Source organism: Bombus pascuorum, chromosome 4, assembly GCF_905332965.1.
Source record: "Bombus pascuorum chromosome 4, iyBomPasc1.1, whole genome shotgun sequence".
Lineage (NCBI taxonomy): Eukaryota > Metazoa > Arthropoda > Insecta > Hymenoptera > Apidae > Bombus > Bombus pascuorum.
Genome location: NC_083491.1, coordinates 12,305,322 through 12,324,416, shown reverse-complemented (window position 1 = coordinate 12,324,416; position 19,095 = coordinate 12,305,322). Strand labels below are relative to the sequence as shown.

General features: G+C 32.2%; 1 protein-coding gene across 4 annotated transcripts in view; it reads right to left on the bottom strand.

Moving 5' to 3' along the window:
* Positions 1–19,095, bottom strand: part of LOC132906503 (C-Maf-inducing protein-like) — a 25,998-nt gene extending 6,903 nt beyond the window's left edge. Inside the window, exons 1-8 of one of the 4 annotated variants that reach the window (XM_060958749.1) lie at positions 18,910–19,095; positions 18,200–18,394; positions 10,801–12,867; positions 4,787–4,972; positions 3,374–3,963; positions 1,270–1,359; positions 694–946; positions 256–513 (exon numbers count right to left, since the gene is read on the bottom strand). In XM_060958749.1, coding sequence (XP_060814732.1) covers positions 256–513; positions 694–946; positions 1,270–1,359; positions 3,374–3,963; positions 4,787–4,972; positions 10,801–12,081 — 2,658 coding nt within the window. In that variant the 5' untranslated portion in view covers positions 12,082–12,867; positions 18,200–18,394; positions 18,910–19,095. Of the gene's footprint in view, positions 1–255; positions 514–693; positions 947–1,269; positions 1,360–3,373; positions 3,964–4,786; positions 4,973–10,800; positions 12,868–13,021; positions 13,355–15,886; positions 16,028–18,199; positions 18,395–18,909 lie in introns of those variants that run through there. The other 3 variants (XM_060958750.1, XM_060958752.1, XM_060958751.1) reach the window with 3 other exon arrangements.

Genomic DNA, 19,095 nt, shown 5'->3' with positions numbered 1-19,095 from the left:
TCAAGTCACGTCTATTTTTTCTTCTTGTAAAATAAAATCTATAATGATATTACATCACCATTAAACAATGAACATATATTTGAAATCAGTCATATTTCTTGTTTGATTTACAATTAAAAAATTTATATATTTACAGTAGTAAGTATATAAATCGGAAAAATACCAAATTCAATATAATTTAGTTTATATCAACATATTATTTGAAAAATTGTGTATTTGACAGTGCTCCAAAATAGATGTAATCTCTTTACTCACAAGTTGCTGCAAATTCCTTTGTCTCTGGCAAAGAGCTGCGTATCGTTCCTTGCCTGATGTGGTTGACTCTAACGCACTAACTATTTGCAATTTAGCTTCTTTGCTTGACAATAAATGCCACTCTAGCATTAAACAAAGACCTTCTTGGGCAGCCTCGCAGCCTCTTACTGCTAATAGTATACAATCGTCGCGTACTTGTTTCATCAGCCAGCTGATGAACTTCTTTCTTCGACAGCAGCACGCCAGTAAGGTAGTTAACTGGATAAAAAAACAGTAGGGGATCAATGTTATATTATCATACCAAAGATGATATCGCTTCTTAGCACAAATTTGTATTTGGCAAAAAGAATTCCTTTTTATTCTATCGCATAAATAAAGAAAGAAGTCAATTTTATTTATATGGCACTATTTATTTGGATTAAGAAAATGAAAAATTACCATTTCGCCAAACAATTCTCCTTGATCAGGGCAATCCGGACTGGATGGTGCGGCAATATGAATCCATCCAGGTCTGGGTTCTCTAATCGGAAGTAGAACACGATGCACAACGCATCTTGTGTCTTTCGCTAAACGGCTAATTACGCACATTAATATCGATTGTTGGACCTCTTTCATAGCGAAAGCTTCTTCTGGGAATGGTACAGGTTGCAATAAAGCACCAAGTTCTGGCCTCCAATCCGCATATTCTGATCTAAAAAAGAAAATAACATTTAGCTCTTGCGATTTGAAATTTTACAAAAAGAGAAGAAGGGGTATATTTTACTTGTAATTAGACCGCGGATATTTATGCAATTTATAGGAAATTCGAAGATGCAAAAATATACAAATATATATACAATAGAATACCCGAAATACAACACTCGTTATAATATTTAGTGGAACAATTACTATTTACTTAGTAAAACAATTTTCCATCAGAGTTTAACTTTTTTTAATTGTACTCATGAAAATGTAAATTTGCATAAATGTTCGCATTCCATATGTGATAATGAGCGTATTAGTGATGAAACTTACGCGATATTTAGCACCAGAAGGTAACATTCCAATGGAGGCAAGGTCGGTGATTTTTCGTTCTCCGGCAAAGAACGATTAGCCACTTCGAATCTGCAATTGAATGGCTCGTAATTACTTTCATTAATTCGCATTTCGTTTGTGGTACGCAGGAATGTTCTCTACTATATATAATTTATTTCACGTCACAGCGGCTTTTTCTGCACAGTCGTGCGTTTGACATGTTGTAATGAATGGACTTCTAAATTTTACCTGTTCTTTTAGTGCGCCTGGACGCGTGTAAAAAAGCAAGCTGACGTATTTACGAGTTAGCATAAAAGTAAAAGTTGTATCAAATCGGAAATAAAATATTTCGCATCGAATATATGTTTCTTTGACTGACGATACGATAATATTTGGTAGATTATTAAATAGTCTTTATGTATGTAAACAAAAGAATTAAAAAGATTCTTACAAAAGGTGAAACCTTTTTTATTCAAATTTTTTTCGAATTTATTATGCGAACAACGTATTTAGATTCTACGCCTGTTGATGCGAAAATACATTAATTAAAGGAACGCAAAGGAAAAAGATACTGCAACGTAACAAAAGAGATTATCATTCATATGAGCAAAAATATCATAGTAAGATAAGAAGATTTGTTGCCTCGTTCACAAGAAATGATACTACATCTTCTCTTCATTTGAATTAGTTAATTATTTTACATGTAGATTCACGTGCATGTGATTCACGAATCGACGTATATAGTGTATTCTTCTGTATATTGTACATATGTAAATTGATTTCTTTTTCATTTTCCATTAACTCAGTATTAATTTTAGAACTTATATCGATGATTAAACATTTTTTTATTCTTCTTAGCGAACACTGTGAGCTTTTAAATTCTTTGTTATTTTTTCTAAAAATTGTATGTAACATTTTTTTTTCAAGTCACAGTAAATAAAAATACAAAATGTTGCAGAAAGCTATATTGATATAAAATACTGAGATAAAATACTAATATTTTATTATATAAAAATATAGAGATACTAAATAAAAAGTGTCTTAATGCGTACATATTTCTTTCCATAAATACATTCTTTGAGAGTATATTTTATATTAATATAAAGCATATTTTTAATATATTAGATTATATTTGCATGAAATTTTAAGGAAAAATAAAATGAAAATATTATTAAAAAAATTCTAACGTGAAATTAAGCGAGATTTTCCGCAGAATTGTTCCCAAGCAGTTAACTAAAGTCATATTCTTCGTTAAAGGGTTTAGTTTCTGCACTTTCAAACAAGGCACTCCAGAACGTTCATGCCTTTGATACGCTTTAATGAAGCGTGGATAAAATACAGGGTGACTCACGCAATTTGCAATAATGCACTCGCCACGTGCAATTAGTCTTTTCTTTTTTTTTTTTTTTTTTTTTTTTTTTTTTAGACAAAGTCAATGCACATAACAAACATTATTATGAAATGTTTAAAAATATTGTATTAATTTTACATTATAACTTTTAGAAGTATTTTAAAAAACAGGTAAATTTTTAACATTTCTTTCAAGTTTGAACTTGATGTACTATTAAATGTTATTCTATCCACAGTCATCAAAGGATTAAAGGATTAGATTTTGCTATGAGTCGCGTATATTCAATGTTAAAAATGTTTACGGCAAGAATATCAAAACCTTATTATACTGATTGTCATAAATAATCAGAACGCTCGCGTAATCTTTTTGTATGAGTTTAAATTTGGAAAAATAATATCAATATTAATTGCTTCAATAATAAATATATTAAGGAACTTTGTATTCATTTATTGACGCGAATACAAAAGAAATCTTGTACAATACTATACACAGGAGTTTCACAAATTTGCAACTCATACTTTAAATATCTTCCAATTACCATAATTTCCAATACGCACGCACCATTTAATCCAAGTACCATAATTTCCAATACGAATGCACCATTTGAGATTCAGGCTACGTGACTCTCCTTATATTTGAATATAATTATTATTTATTATTATATAAGTACAATATTATTATAATATCTAATGTCAGATTGTGAGTTGTAAATTTGTCCATAAATAAGCGAAAAGAAAGAAGAACCAAACTCACCTATGGAAAACCGCAGCGACGCAAACGGACACCAAATTAGGAAGCATCCTCGGGTGAGGACAGTCGCTTCCAGGCCCGTGAACCGAAGCGATATAATCTCTGATCGCTTGCTCCCCATCCGTTACATACAAAGAAGCTATAAACACTTGCAATAGTTTCCTCATGTCCAGGGATTTGCCAAAATCCACCGTATGCTTGAGGCATCTCGTGATCGCTGGACTTATGGCTGTAACCAAGGACGACTGTGGATGCTGTTGAGCCAGCTTCACAAGAACCCTTGTTAAACAGACTGGAAGCGCAACTTTGTCTAAAAGAGGAGATACCACGGAGAGAACAGATTCAGCCCAATGTTTCCGATCGTTTCGATATCGAGACATTTCTTCTGTCGATTTTTCCGAATATTTCTCTGATGAATCTTCAACAGCCGAATCTTCGAGATGCTTTGCAACAGCTTCTAACGGCGCTACAGATACTCTTTCGTCCTGGAGCGACGTCCATAACGCGAAATCAACCATTGACTTTAATTCTTTGATGATTACTTCCTCCCGGGTATTTAGAGATACTAGATGCTGATATTTAAAGATACTCCTCTGAAAATTCGAAATTCACACATATTAGATTGCGTAAATTCACTTACATAAGATCCGTTTACATAATCAATGATGTACACTCCCGCTCAAAACTCTTGGGACATCTTCTATCCTTAATAAAACTACAGTATTTAGAATTATTAACTTCGCATTAGCTTACATTACTTTTTCTGTTACATAAAATATGAAGTTAAACGATGCTTATATAAATTTACTATCACTTACATTTGTCCAATTTTGAAACAAATATGACAACTGTTCTAAGATTTCTGAGAGGAGGTGTATGTATCATTTTGTTAGTGAATTATGAGCTCTTCTGTATCACTTTCACATATATTACTTTCTAAAAGACTCTTTATGCATTATGCATTCTAATGGCTTTGAATGCCATTCATTAAATACATTCTTGAATTATCATGATGCTGCACTTCAAATATCACCTTGAATAAATAGCACAAGTGAATGTGTTCTTCTTTTTGGTAATTTTGATACAGAATTACACGAATAAAAATGTTTTTTCCTTATTATATAACAACATACTTTTGGGCTCATTATTCGATAATTAAACTTCAACATTTCGAAACTCTTCTCACACTTGTTTTATTATTAATTAATTTATTTACTCCGTCATCACTTCGAAGATTGTATTGCTCTTTATAAAAAAAATTCCGATGTGTGTACTTTCTTCGTTTTTAGTTCGTCTTTCCAAATGTCTTTAAATATCTCGAATTTCTAGAGATATTACATACGTACTTAGATCAAAAGAGGAAAGGACAAATAGAATCTGTAAAAAATAGAAAGAAAGAATTGTACAAGAATTTACCTTCCATAGTATCGAATGATACCATTGGTCCCTAGTATAAGCATTATTCGCTTGGAGAAGAAGAGAACTGTTTGGCAGAACTATGCTAAGGCAGTTCTTGTAAGTAGGATCCCATCTAGTAACAGCATACTTCCGTATATCCGACATGTTATTATAAGGTATTGGTTGTCGAAAAAATCCCGTTCTCTAAAACAAATTATATCTAAATAATTTACAGTAGCTACGAAAAGTATTCGCGCAGCATTATATTTATTATAGCATTCACATACTAATCGAAGACATCCAAGTGTATTAAATTCCATATCACTTAATAGCACGTGCTTTCATATAAAATAAAATGTATAGAGCCCAATAAAAAAAACGCTACATTGAAAAGTAAGCGTACGAGCAAATACCCATTTAGTCTTATTCGTTTATAGTTTTAAGCGTTTATAATATTCTAAATATTATTTTTATTCATATTTACATGAATATCTGAACTAAAAAAATAGAATCCGAATACATATATAAGGATTTGTTTTAATACGTAAATATCATACTGAACGCTTTACTATACATTTTAGAAAGTTTAAATTTCTCCTCAGTGCATTAATGTCTGCAATCTATTAACCATATTAACATAATTTTTAAATCGACGATATTATTTTAAAATTTAAATTTTACAGATCAACGCAGATATGTTGATAGAATGATTAGAATGATAGTTAGTTAAACGGTTGTAATGCGGGTAATTTGGATACATTTCAATATTAAAGACTGCATATCTAAATGAGAACTATAATTATTTCGTACTTGAATTTAAATGGCTGTATTATTACAAAGTCAGATTACAAACTTCAAATGCCTCTATGTTTCTTGTATTAGCATTTAAATCTTACTTTCGTAAATTTTATACTCTAACGAAAAAACAAATAATATCTCAATATTAAAAAGTTTAAAAATCGGATAATTGTTTGGCCAAACTGTCGTTTCAGATATAAATGCAAAGGTATACCTATTTATATGAGTTTTTAAAATATAGAAACTTTTAATTTACAAGACTGAAATATTACAGACTTTAAGATTTGAAACTTTTATGTATCGCAATAATTTAAAGTTATACAGAGTTAATTAAAATTGTCGATACCAAACTTGGTTCGTCACTTCTCCTATACTTATTTTCAAAAAGTAATAGTTCATATGTTACAGAAATTACCTGAATTACTTAGGAATTAATAAAATTCGTTATTGATAACATAGTATCAAAAAAATTTCATAATAAAGAAACAAAATTAAATAGTAAATTAATTGTAACGTCAGATAGTACAAAAAATAATATACCATAGTTCACAGTCTAAAAATTAACATAAAATTTGATCATTGAAAACTTGGCATATAAACAAAGAGATAATTCTACAGAAATTCCAAGTTTTTAAAAATTGGAAATTATTTAATGAAAAAATTAACTAATTATAATATATCAAACACTATTCTACGTAATGTTTCCAATTTTCAAAGAAGGAAGGAATGATTGCAGTTTTAAAAAACTGTAAACAATTAAGTAAATCAATTCATATATACATACATGTATGTATTTGTTAATGTAAACACTTGCATCAAGTCTCAAATAATTAATAAAAAGGATATCAACTTAAGAATGTCAACCTAATAAAAATAATATTACTAAACTCCGGAAATTTATGTAAATTGCTATTTGTATGAACAGAAGTACAAAAAAAATGATTTATACTACTTAGTGCGTAGAGAAAAGTAGATATAAGGATGTAAAAACCAAAGCCTCTCAAGATCCCAGAGGGCAAATGGGATATCAATAAATAATATCTAAAAAAATGAAATCTAAGAAGAAATTTGTTTTACTCGTTAAATTTTACAACGAGTGTTATACCTTGAATATCATATATATATATATATATATATATATATATATATATATATATATATATATATATATATATATTTGAATACTATATACGTTCTATGGATTTTTGCATCTTCAAATTTTCCATAAATGCATGAACATAAGAGAGAAATTGATCACCTTAGATGAAACGTGATAAAATAGAAAGCATCGAAAAATGAATATTCTCTGGAACTAGCTGACTCTTCGTACCCTAATTTTCCCGCATAAAACGTAGATACTTATTCAAAATACGTAAAATTGCAAACGTTGCGTCGCGTGCGGTTCTCGATACATACACGCACACGTATAGACGCTTGCACGCTTGTCACGTAAACGTGTACACGGAAAAGAGACAAAAGGGAGGTGCACGTGCGTGCGCGTATGCGTGTGCATCACTTGCGTCAAAGCCGACCCTGAATGCGTCTCGCGACCGCTTCAGATTACGCTTGCACCGCGAAAAAGCCAACTCGATTCATTTTTCTCTTTTCTTTTTCCTTCTTTTTCTTCCTTTTTTTACCTTTTCTTTTTCTGATCACCTGATACAAGCAACGACGAGTTCCAATCTGGTTATACATTTTTCGTTTCCCGACAAAAGATCGTTATCTATACTAACATTCAACGAATTCAAGTGAGATATCGATGTAGCAAACGGCAATCGTTTCAAACAGGGAACAAGAATTGCTTTATTCTTTTATATTGGGGAGAGAAAAACAAAACAAAAAAAAGGGAAAAGTTTCGAACGAAGGGCTGTTATTGAAAGTTTTATTTGGATCACTTTAGATGACTTGTTGGGAAATTTCGAAAGGAAGCTAGTAGACAGATTTTGCTGTTAAGAGATGCGAATATAAGAGGAAATTTAAAGTGATTAATATGTTTGCTTAATTTAGCAACTCTGTAGATAAGGTTCAGATGAAAATGATTTCCGAAAGAATAGTCAATTTTTCTTGCGAGTATCGCAAGTTCATATGACAGTGTGTATTATAACAAATTTAACTCTGAATGAATATATGACTACATATAATAGTAAGTAGCTTTTTGTATCTATGTAAAATAGTTATAGGTGAACATCTTTTCCAATAATAATTCTAGAAAACATTTTATCCATAAAAAGACAAAAATCTTCTTAAATAATTAAATTGCATTAAAACGCAAACTCTTAATATTCCCTCCGCGATCCTACATTTCTCAGAAGCTGAAAAATGTTTGCATACTAATTCCAGTTCTTTATCTCTTGCTTCCAATCCTCGCACAACTGTATGTAAGTTAGATGTTTGAGTTTAAAATCTGACGAAACACTCGCAGCCTCGACTAACGTAAAATAACGTAAAACGGCATGATTTATCACAATTACAATATCTGCGTCAATTCTAGCAATTCTGCGCACATTGACCAAGTATTAGTTTTGAATTATTAACCTGTAATTATCAGCACGTTACATATACAGCATTTTAATAAAGTTAGCATCATTGATATATTATATTGTCACGCGATGTTTTTAATAGTTAACACATGTGAGGTATTTGTCTTTTTATCATAATATTATGTTAGCAGGAAATAAATAACCAGTTGATGTATAAGTAGTCATTATTGGAAAGTTTAAGACGCATGGTACGACTTGTAATTGCAGATGCGATATCGGCAAGAAACTTAATGACGTAATAGCCATAAAACAAAATTAATTAAATTCCTAACGATTTACCATTCACTGACAGCTAACGAAGAAATCTTCGCCGATAAACTCGCACGATTCAAATGAATAGCGTCGTTTACGGTGAATTAAATATAAATTATGGGATCAGTAATTTACCTTTTTAAGGAAATATCGAAAATTATAAAATTCAGCGTCTGATTTCGTTAGTAATTATACATATATTATATTAATTATTCATAGAACATTATTAATAATATCAATTATTATAATAGTTCGTGCAGCTTGTAAACAATCAATTAAAATCAAAAGGGAGTTCGTATCAGACACGAAACGAAACAGATATTCCTAGAAATATACGTAAATCCACGAATGCAGCAGAATATAAAAGAAACGATTATTTATTTGTACGTTTCGTAGTCCTTTCGTCTGTCGATAACAGTCTAACAGCGATGTGATATTGAATTTATTTGAGAAATTATAAGTAGACTGCGAATGTTTATGGTTGCAATTAAAGAAATAAAATCTAAGCAAAAATTTGTTTCGTTCGTTAAATATTACAAGGACTATGCCATAATTCGGATATTTAATGTGTATATTTTTATATTATATGCGCAGTTCTGCAGCTTTAAATTTCCTATACATATAAGCATGAAAATCTGCGATCTAATAATAAATAGATCTAGTATAGATAAAATAAATCCACTAATGGAAAACATACATAGATGTCATGTATGTATTTATTCGCTGTATGTATTATACTATATACTAAAGCTTGAATCATTATTCCTCATATTTTCTATCTTTTCCCTTCGTTTGTGACTATACGTTTATGTATTTCCATTTTATTTTTTATTAATGAAGTTTCTATGGAAAGCCATGAAATATCCTCCAAAAAGACTAAAAAATATCGTGTTACAATCACAAATTAATCCTGAAAGAAATATAGCCGCTCTATTTTATCTGCGAACATCTCTCGCGTCATACGAAAATTATGGCTTTTAATAAAACTTTGGAACCACGTCAACTCACGTTAAGACATTTAATTACTGAGAGACACGTATTATATTAGGTTATTCGAAAAGTTCCTTTCGTTTTATAAGGAAATAATAGACGCACAACATTTTTTGTTTTGTTATTTTGTTCTATTACTGCAAAATGGATCATACATAATTCAATAAAATAATATAAAACAAAAAATATTGTACATCTATTATTGCCTTATAAAACGAAAGGAACTTTTCGGACAACCTAATATATGATTATTTCTTTCTTTTGCTTTTAAATCTACTTAACATTACACATGTAGTTCATAAGCTGTAAAACACGTTTCTTTGGTTCATAAATACTTTACCTTTGGGCATTAATGACGTACATGACAAGAAACTTATAAAAGTCAATTATGTACAATGTACAAGATACGATACATAACGATACGGAAAATTAAGAATACTCGTGAAATAACTTTATGTAAACTCCTCAAAATGTTTCGCAGCGTCCTTCTACGAAAATGTTTTGCATAGAGGGCAAAAATAGAAACCATCTATTGTAGAACAATGGAGTTAAAATTTAACTCGAAATACTTCCGAATCGCCTAATCCCTCTAGTTTTCATAATACGTTCATAAAATAATCTTTTACTTATTTTAATGGGAAAGCTAATCGTTATTATTATGCATTTGTGGAAAATTTAAAGATGCAAATATACATAGAATACACGTAATATACAAAAATAGGAAGAAGAGAGGAAGAAAGAGAGAGATTACTATGGTTAATACATTTAATATTGACATTGTATTAATACGATTATTAATAGTAGTGTTGTTTATTATTATAATATTAATATTAAAATTACCATAATGAAATAATTAATTTTAAACCATCCAATTCCAGTTCACCGTATATACTACCGGTAAATATGTGTCAGGACAGCTAAGACCACTTACAAAATTTCACTAACGTTATTATACATGTATAGTGAAAGTTTTGAAATCACAAGTTCCAAGTTATTATTATTAACAAATTATCTTGTATTATATGTATATAGTAACAAGTTTTATAATAACACAAACGAAATACATATATCAAAATCAGTAAATTACAAGTTATTTAATTACATATTTATAATCTACAACCTATAACTTGTGAATTTGCTAATATTAGTTAATAATTATCGTATCAGAGGGTCCTGATGATATTTAATACAAACTTATTATTCTTATTTTCTATAAATCTGATTTTACAATAAATTTGTTGCTTCATTCACCATACGTGTCCTATAATGTAAAATACCAAATAAAAAGGAAAATTTGTTAAAGCTTTTGTGTAAAAAATACTTTTATTACTCTATTAGCACTCTTATTAGTTACTCTTTAATACTCTATTAGTTTTTGAATGAAATATAAAATGTAGTAAATAGGGATAATTTCGATTGTTTATATTCAACATATCTAAAAACCCGACTTACCGTTTTCGACGAGATACAGGTGTCGTTCAAATAAAGATGATGCGTCTCCCACCTCCTCAGATATTTACTTGACAAGATCTTCTTCACGAGGTTGGTATAATTCAAAAAACACACTTGAATGTCTCCTTCCTCTATAGGTTTAAATCTAGGCCCGATAGGCCCTGGACTAGGACTAGAAGAAGAGGATCCGCTAGTTGGCGAGCATCCAGCGCTCTGTCTCTCCAAATTAGGGCAAGATCTTGCTGCAGGTAGGCAAAACGTGCTTTCCAAGCCTTCTGACTTCAACGTATCTATCCTCGAGCTCTTCTCAACGTTAAACGAACTGCAGGCATCAACTGCAGTAGATTCAGCGCTGGATCTGTGATTGCTATCCGAAGACAACTGAGGAGAGCTGGTGCTGGTCATTTCCTGGCGCATAGATCCACCATTAACACAGAGAAAATTGTAATAAGGTACTGTCGAAGAAGATAAGCCTCCAGTTGACGGGCCAGCGGGACTCAAAGGTAACGAGGATCCTTCTTCTGTCTCGGTTTCCGTTTCCTGATTGGACACGTTCTCCTTCTCTGATTCGCTGAACACATTCTGCAACGAGGATATATCGTTCTCAGAAGCTGCAGTTACTCTGGAGTTTCTTAGAATATCTTCTTCAGTATCTACAGAGTCGATCAGCACCGACGACGAAGAATTCGTCAGCAAAGTTTCTCCAGACTTATATTGTTTCTCCTCGTCTCTATGTTCTTCTTCTTTATTCGAAGCCACCGACACAACCTCGATCGAATCGTCAACCGTGTCCAAGCTGTCCTCTTTGTTGGTCGAAGAATCGGAACGTAGACGAAGCAGCAACTTCTTGGACCGTCTGTTACTGTACGACTGCTTCTCAGGAGAAGAGGAAGGGGTCGCGTGGTGACTCTGTTCGTTATCCTCCGTAAGTATATTATTTGACTCGTCTATTCCATTCTCCACGATGACAATGGAAGCTGGTACAATTAGAGAATCAGGTCCAGGTGACAAAGTCTCAGGATCGAGGTAATCCGCTTTGATATCTGGGAGCGTGCTGTCGGTACTGCTCGTATCAGAGACCGATGGTTCCTGGTCAATGTAGCCGATAGAAGAGCCGGAACCTTCACTCGTCGCTTCCGAGTCTTGCCTGTCACACTTGGAGCCCGAAGTCTTGTTCGCTGGAAGAATCATGCTCATCGACGAGGTCTTCGTTTTGTTGGAAGATAAGGAGGACACGAGCACGCGTGACGCGCGTGTGAACGGCGTTTGGAAACAAAACATGTCGACTTTATATTCCCAAGTTTTCGCAAAACGCTCGTTCCTATATCAGCAAGTTTCTATTAGTTAACTTCGTCCTATTAACTCTCTGTTAAATTTTTTATCAATTGCGTTGAAGATTCTGCTGGATGCTAATGGTCGTAATATGTCTTCCAGTGACCTAATTTTGGTCGCGCGAGACGTTTACGGATTTGACGCGGTACGATCGACACTGACTGACGAAGATCGCAGAAGTGAGAAAATCGTCGTTTCCCAAGTGACGCGGAAAGCCTCCGTGAGAAAAGCTTTGTCCCGAACCCGCGTACCGCGCGAAAAGGTCCGCGCTCGATATTCCAATTTCGCCTACGACCCGCTCCTAGAATCCTTCGATGCGCGTCAATTAAGCTCCCGTGTGGATCTCAACCGACCTAGAAACGGTCGTTCACCGCCACCCCATTCAAACAAAGCGATTCAATGAGCACGACGATACGGGGTAGCACTAGCAAACCGACGTCGAAATTCGACGAATCCTCGACATTAGCATTAGGACATACTGATACTCCCTGTCCGCGCACTGGGGAAATCTTCACGAAGAACGATCAACCAAGACTCGTGTCGAACGTTTCGTCCGCGCATTGCAGCTGGCCACAGCACATTTTGCCACGAAACAAAACGCACAACCACTTGAGAAACGTTTCCCTCTTTTCGGTTCTTCTTTTCTTCCGTTTCTCGTGATTATTCACTGGGTCAATCGAACCATGAAGCTCGCACGGAAACACTCGCGCGTCGACCACCGGCACGTTTCTTCCTCTGCAAAGAAAAGAAAAAGAGAAGAATAGTGTTTCACGCAGCAAAGAAGTGTCTCTGTTTCGCGTGCTGCGTGCGCCAGTTTCTCCGTCTCTCTCCTTTTCGTTCTATCTCTATCTCTAGTCTCGTTTCTCTCTACTCGAACGACGAAACCGACAGGAAACACGAAACGAGCACTCGAGGTTCGTCGACGAATTTCTTCTTCTGGTCCGCGAGACACGGCCGACGACGCGACGACGAGTCGATGAACGACGAATGAAAAGAGCGAAGGAGAGAGAGAGAGAAACAAAGGGGGAAGAGAGGAGAGAGCGAGAGAAAGAGGGAGGCGTGTTTCCGACGTGACGCTTAAATGTCTGACACGATTGTGAACAAGTACAGGTGGGGACGCCACGCCGGGCCGCACCGCTGGGGTTAGGAAAAGGAGAGAGGGCGTCGCGGCGCTCGACGTCTCGCGGTCGATCAATGACTAGTCACGAGTTTGCTTCGAATTATCGCGTTCCCGCTACTCTCTCTCTTTCCATCTCTCTTCCTCGTTCCTTTTTTTCCTTTCTCTTTTTCATTTCCTATGTTCGTTTCTGTCATTGGCTTCCGCAGTTGGTCGTTTCCGTTGACTGTTTTGTGTTCTTATTTTATTGGAGACTTGGTTTAAGGAAAGAAAAAAATTGTGAAAAGTAAAATTTGGCTCGTGTCTACGGTAAATATACCGAAACTCTCGAAAATAATTCAAAGGTTTTTCCGAAAATAGTCCCCGACGAATTTTCCTCGCTCTTCTTCCCCTGGCGAACGCCGGATTTCTATTTTTATGCGATTCACAATAATGTGCACAACGTGCACAAATAGAACGTGGACGTTGTTAATGAGGTTATGATACATTGGCATTCCGGTTTAAGGAGTGTTTGCACGGTTCGGGTAAGAAAGGATCAATTTCTTTTGTTTCTAATTTTCTGAGAGTGTATGACATTTAAAATATACACTCATTATGATTTCTAATATTCTGATATTTGATAAAGAGGTTTGGAATATTAATGAAGTTATAGTAATTTTTTAGTATCGTTCACCATATTTTTAATATCTTGTCTATAAATTTCGTAAAAATGAGTGCTTTAGATATATGATCCTTTTTAACAGGATAGGAGAAACGAAAGGTATATTTTATTCTCGATCGCTTCTTAAAATTGTCAATTTGCATTTCTCTCCAATTATTTCATAAAAATTAGTCATAATATCGTACGTGCTATTCATTGCACGATGCTTAAGAGAAAAGAGAATTCAAAACTGGCGCCAAATTTTGCTCGCATCAACCTACTAAAATTATGAATTTATAACTCAAGAAACTGGACACAATTAAAATACATATAATCAAATATTGTATACCATTAAATTCTTACTAATAACATTTTTATATTATTTCAAAGAACAAATCAACCGTTATAAAAAATATTAAACAGTTATAAAAATATGAAATTATTCTTTAATATAATTAATATTTAATAATTGATATTTCATATCATCGATGATTAATGTAAAGGAAATAGTAGTATATAATCAAATACATTAATACTAAACCATAGACTTAAAGACTGCTAAAAGAATAGAACTCACATTTGTTTTTTTACGGTCCGATAACGAACTCGCAATATTTAATTAGATAAACCAATGGTAAATTCTTATTGTTAGCCAATGGAATAGCGAAATACACTTTTACTACCGGTGAAAATATCGATTTCAAAGACGATCTCGTTTTCAACGAACTTTATCCTATTATATAATTCAATGCATCATTCCTGATAAAGTATGTCAGATTTTCACTTGAACTTGGGCAACTGATAAGATTTATTTCCTATGTCGCACTATTTGTGCCTCTAAGATCGATCGTATCTCGTTCCCACCGAAAGAATTTCTGAATGACGTTGGCGATTGTTCGAAATTAGCATACGAAAATAAAAAGAGAAAAAATTAAAAAAGTTCAAACAGCTATTTTTAGTTTATCGAGTCGGTTCGACTGTTCACCTCGTCCAATGACATCATCGGAGAAGTCGCGTTCCGATGATGCAAAGAATGACATTTACGACATGAGAATTTTGCCAAAAGCCATTTTTATTGAACATAATCGACCATCCAATTTAGTTACGAGTTTCAATAAAATCGTAGAACAAGAAAAAGTTACACAAGAGTAGTAAACTTATCATCGAATGTTCTTTTGATATTCTTTCGCTTCATAATTAAAATGAAAAGTAACAATGAAATAAATTAACAATGCGTTGCTCCAAACGCAATATTTCAATGTTTACATATATTTCAAACAGTTGCTTTTATAAACTATACGTTTAATGATACTATTAAGGATTTAAATAAATTTATAAAAATGTTTACTAGCTGTCATTTTTGGTATCATGCAAAAATGTAACAGTATTGACAATATCGTCGTTCGATATTTCTTTCTCAATAAATTTCTGAACAAAATTAGAAATAAAATTATTATTCCCTTAATCTTTAAAATCTTACTTTGTACCAAGATACCCGTGACTATCAGATCGTTCGATACGGACGTCCGTGTTATAAGAGGGTTACCTGTATCTTTATGACTCTTCAGTTTCGAAGAAACAATAACAAGAGGATTAGAACGTATCATTAATTGTGAAAACTCGATCTTATATGATAAATGAAAACGTACAAAACAATGACTTAATAAAAATGAATACGCTACTGAACTTGGGACTCAAAATTAGATCGATAGCAAAAACATGCAAACAAGTGAATGAAATGAACGTAGAAATAATAAGTTCATTTAATTGGATATTGACTTTCATTCCAATAAATGGAGTTCTACTGTAATATAATAAAGGTCCACTAATTCTTTTCGCTACCTATGACTTTTCATTCATGTAATGGAAGCTCGCCTTCAAATAACCGCATTCAATCGTCAGAAACATGTTTACTTGAACATCAAGTCAAATTTCATTTCAATAAATAGACACGTACTATAATATAACAAAATATAATACATGTAATAAAAACTCACTAATTCTCTTCACTATCTATAATTTTTCATTCATATAGTAGAAGTTCACTTTTGAATAATCCTATTCAATCGTTAGAAACTCATTTATATCAAACATCAACTAAAATTTCATTCCACTAAATGAAGTTGTGCTGTAACTCTATTGAATCTATGACTGAGATCAAGTGACTATTAGTATTGTCATAACATAAATCAGGAACCGATCACGCAATAGGCGTTTGGTTGACGTCTCAAATCATTGACATAGCAACCACGTGACGAGATCGACCGACAATATCCTGGTCTCTGGTCGTATGATGCAGCTGACTGTCATATATTCGCGTTGCGTCAAAGGTGACTCGTGTTTGTCAAGCCGTCGTTTCTCTCGTTCTACGTAATGGAAATCGACGTAAACGCTCCGCCCTCATCGATTACCCTCACCTTGATCACGAGCTTAGACTAATCCGAATCATATGTTCGCGGAAGCAGGAAGAGGCGGCGACCATGCAAAATGAAAGAAAAAAAAAGGAAGAAGAAGAATTCAATCGCTAATAGCCAAAGTAAATTGCGAGGGAAACAGGTTTTGCTACCGAGAACTTGGACCTGTTGTTTTCTTCTAGATATTTTTTACGTTTCTTTACTAAGTATTACGCGAGAAATACGTACATTCGTGACTTTTATGGAAAACGATCACATTGAAATAAAGAATCAATAATTACACGAAAAATATTAATTGAAATAATAGATTTTCCATCAGCAAGAAAAGATGACGGCTATTTTGTATTTCATGATCTTATGATGATAGAGCAGTCGATACCGTATATTCCTCTATTTTCTTTTAATTTTAGCATACAAAATGTAATTTTCTATGTTACATTCTAATTTCATTAAAATTAGTAAATACAGTCAGTTTTAAACAATATTCGACAGGTATAGCGAGTGAAAAAAGTATCAATATATAGCTAAACTTGAATAATAAAATTTCTAATGTAGAAAATTAAACATATATACATTTTCTAAATTTAAAAAAACTGAACTTATATGCATTTTCTTAATTTAGAAAATTAGACGTATACATAGATAGATGTGTTTTCTAAATTGTTATTCAAGTTTTGCGATTGTATATACGTACCAGAAAAATCGTTTATTAACGATACGATTGTTGAAAACAAAACGTTACGCCATCGGCTGCTAATGTGTTAATACAGATACGTACCCAGTTGCGAAAATATGAAAATGTAGTTAAATTAAGAAGTACATACTGTTGAAAGTAACTCATCAAATATGGTCAATTGACAAGATTGTGAAAGAATGCGTTTATAAATCTACAATTGACAATCTTCTTCTTTTCATCTGAAATGAACTACCCATGAAATCTCTTCGACAATTCATGGTTCAATAGGTTAATAGACTTGGTCCCGCTCAGTTTCTAACTATTGTGTAGCATTCTGATTAGCTTTAGTAAATGTGCGCATAAAATAATAACTTGCGAAGGGAGGAAGAAATGATAAATAGCTGACGACGCTATCACTTTTTCTTGGTAAATGACGTACTTACTTCGTCAAGTCTTTGGTTAGAATTATTTTTTACTATTACATTTCAGATTAAAGTATTTTCCATTTCTCTTAAACGCTATAATATAAAATAGCATTTTATATATAAAGTTATTTCAAGACAAAAAAAGAAATCAATGAAATTTTTTGTAATCCTTCATAAATTAATCAATTGTTTTATTTTGAACTATTGAAAACAAATTATTTATTATTTATTGATCTTAATTTCTCATTTTTACGGTCATTTATCTCCCTCCTCCTATGATATTTATAATAATAATTTGTCTTTTTCGTTAAAATTTTAAGAACTCTATAAAATTACATTTTGCATTATTCTACTTAGGGAAATATTGTATAATTTTATAAGAAAATAATTATAGAACAATTCGTTATAAGAATCTTTAATTCTCCATCCTGTCTTTTATACACTTCAAATTCCACACTGAATCTTTAAATAATGTTTTCTTTCGTTACTTAATTCTCAAACTTAATCAATCCTTAAATTATATTATTACAATTGTAAGAATACTCTTGTAATTATATTGGAAGATACCAAAAAATGAAAATAAGCTTTATTTTAACCCGATGAAAATAAATATTTAAATTAATGCAAAATTGATAAACTCAAAATCATTAATTTTCATTAAAGATTTATCGTAACGATTTAAATATTAATTGAACCATTTATGTTCTAATATCCATAATAGATAAATTAATAATATTTAACTAAAAAATTTTTATACGTATATAGTCATAACTATTAATAATTAGATTAACATACCTATATCAATCATCTTTTATTCTGAGTGCATATGGAGTTTTTATTCCCGATAGCTGATTGTAGGCTTTTCGTTGATTATTTATTATAATTTATCAGATCCAGCACTATATTGTGGTCTTCTTCGAAAAGACAAGTCATATCAGCGACTCTCCAATCCACTTTCGCTTTTGACGTCGGCGACCAAATACAACGACTCTTCATCATTAAAGAGAAAAAGATGTGACATAATTAGTCATAGTCCTCTTCCATTTTAAATTTTAACATACTACTTTTTAGATTTATTTTTATTCCATTCTTAAATTTAATTTTTTTATAATACAAAAATTGGAGATTTTAATTGTTATTGTTTTGTTTATCGATACCGCCTTATTTTTCATAATAGCTCAGTATTAAATTTTTTAAATAATTATAATATATCTATAAATTTCTTAAAAATTTCACTGAGAATAAAAAATAAGATATTTTGCAAAAAGTACTTTATCAATATCTTATATAAAAAACTCTCATTTCAAAATCTTTTTCATCATTATCTTTCTTCATACATTTGAAGATCTATAAAAAAAAACTATCTTATCAATCGTTCAGTTTTAAATTATTTAAAAACTTATTAATATCGTGGATAGAAAATTTGTTTTGGTTAAGACATAACCGAACACAATTAATATACATATTCGTACGCAAATAATAAATAATTCATAAAATATACGTACCACTAATGCACAACTTGTAAAGAATCATTGAACAAAAAAGAATAAAACGACACTCTACAATAAGAAAACACTTGCATCCTTTCGTCTGTCTACTTTGACAGTTTTCAAAACCTCCACGAAGAGAACCACGCGCGTTCACACCACGACCACGACTGTAACACCATACCCGATAATAACAGCGCTCAA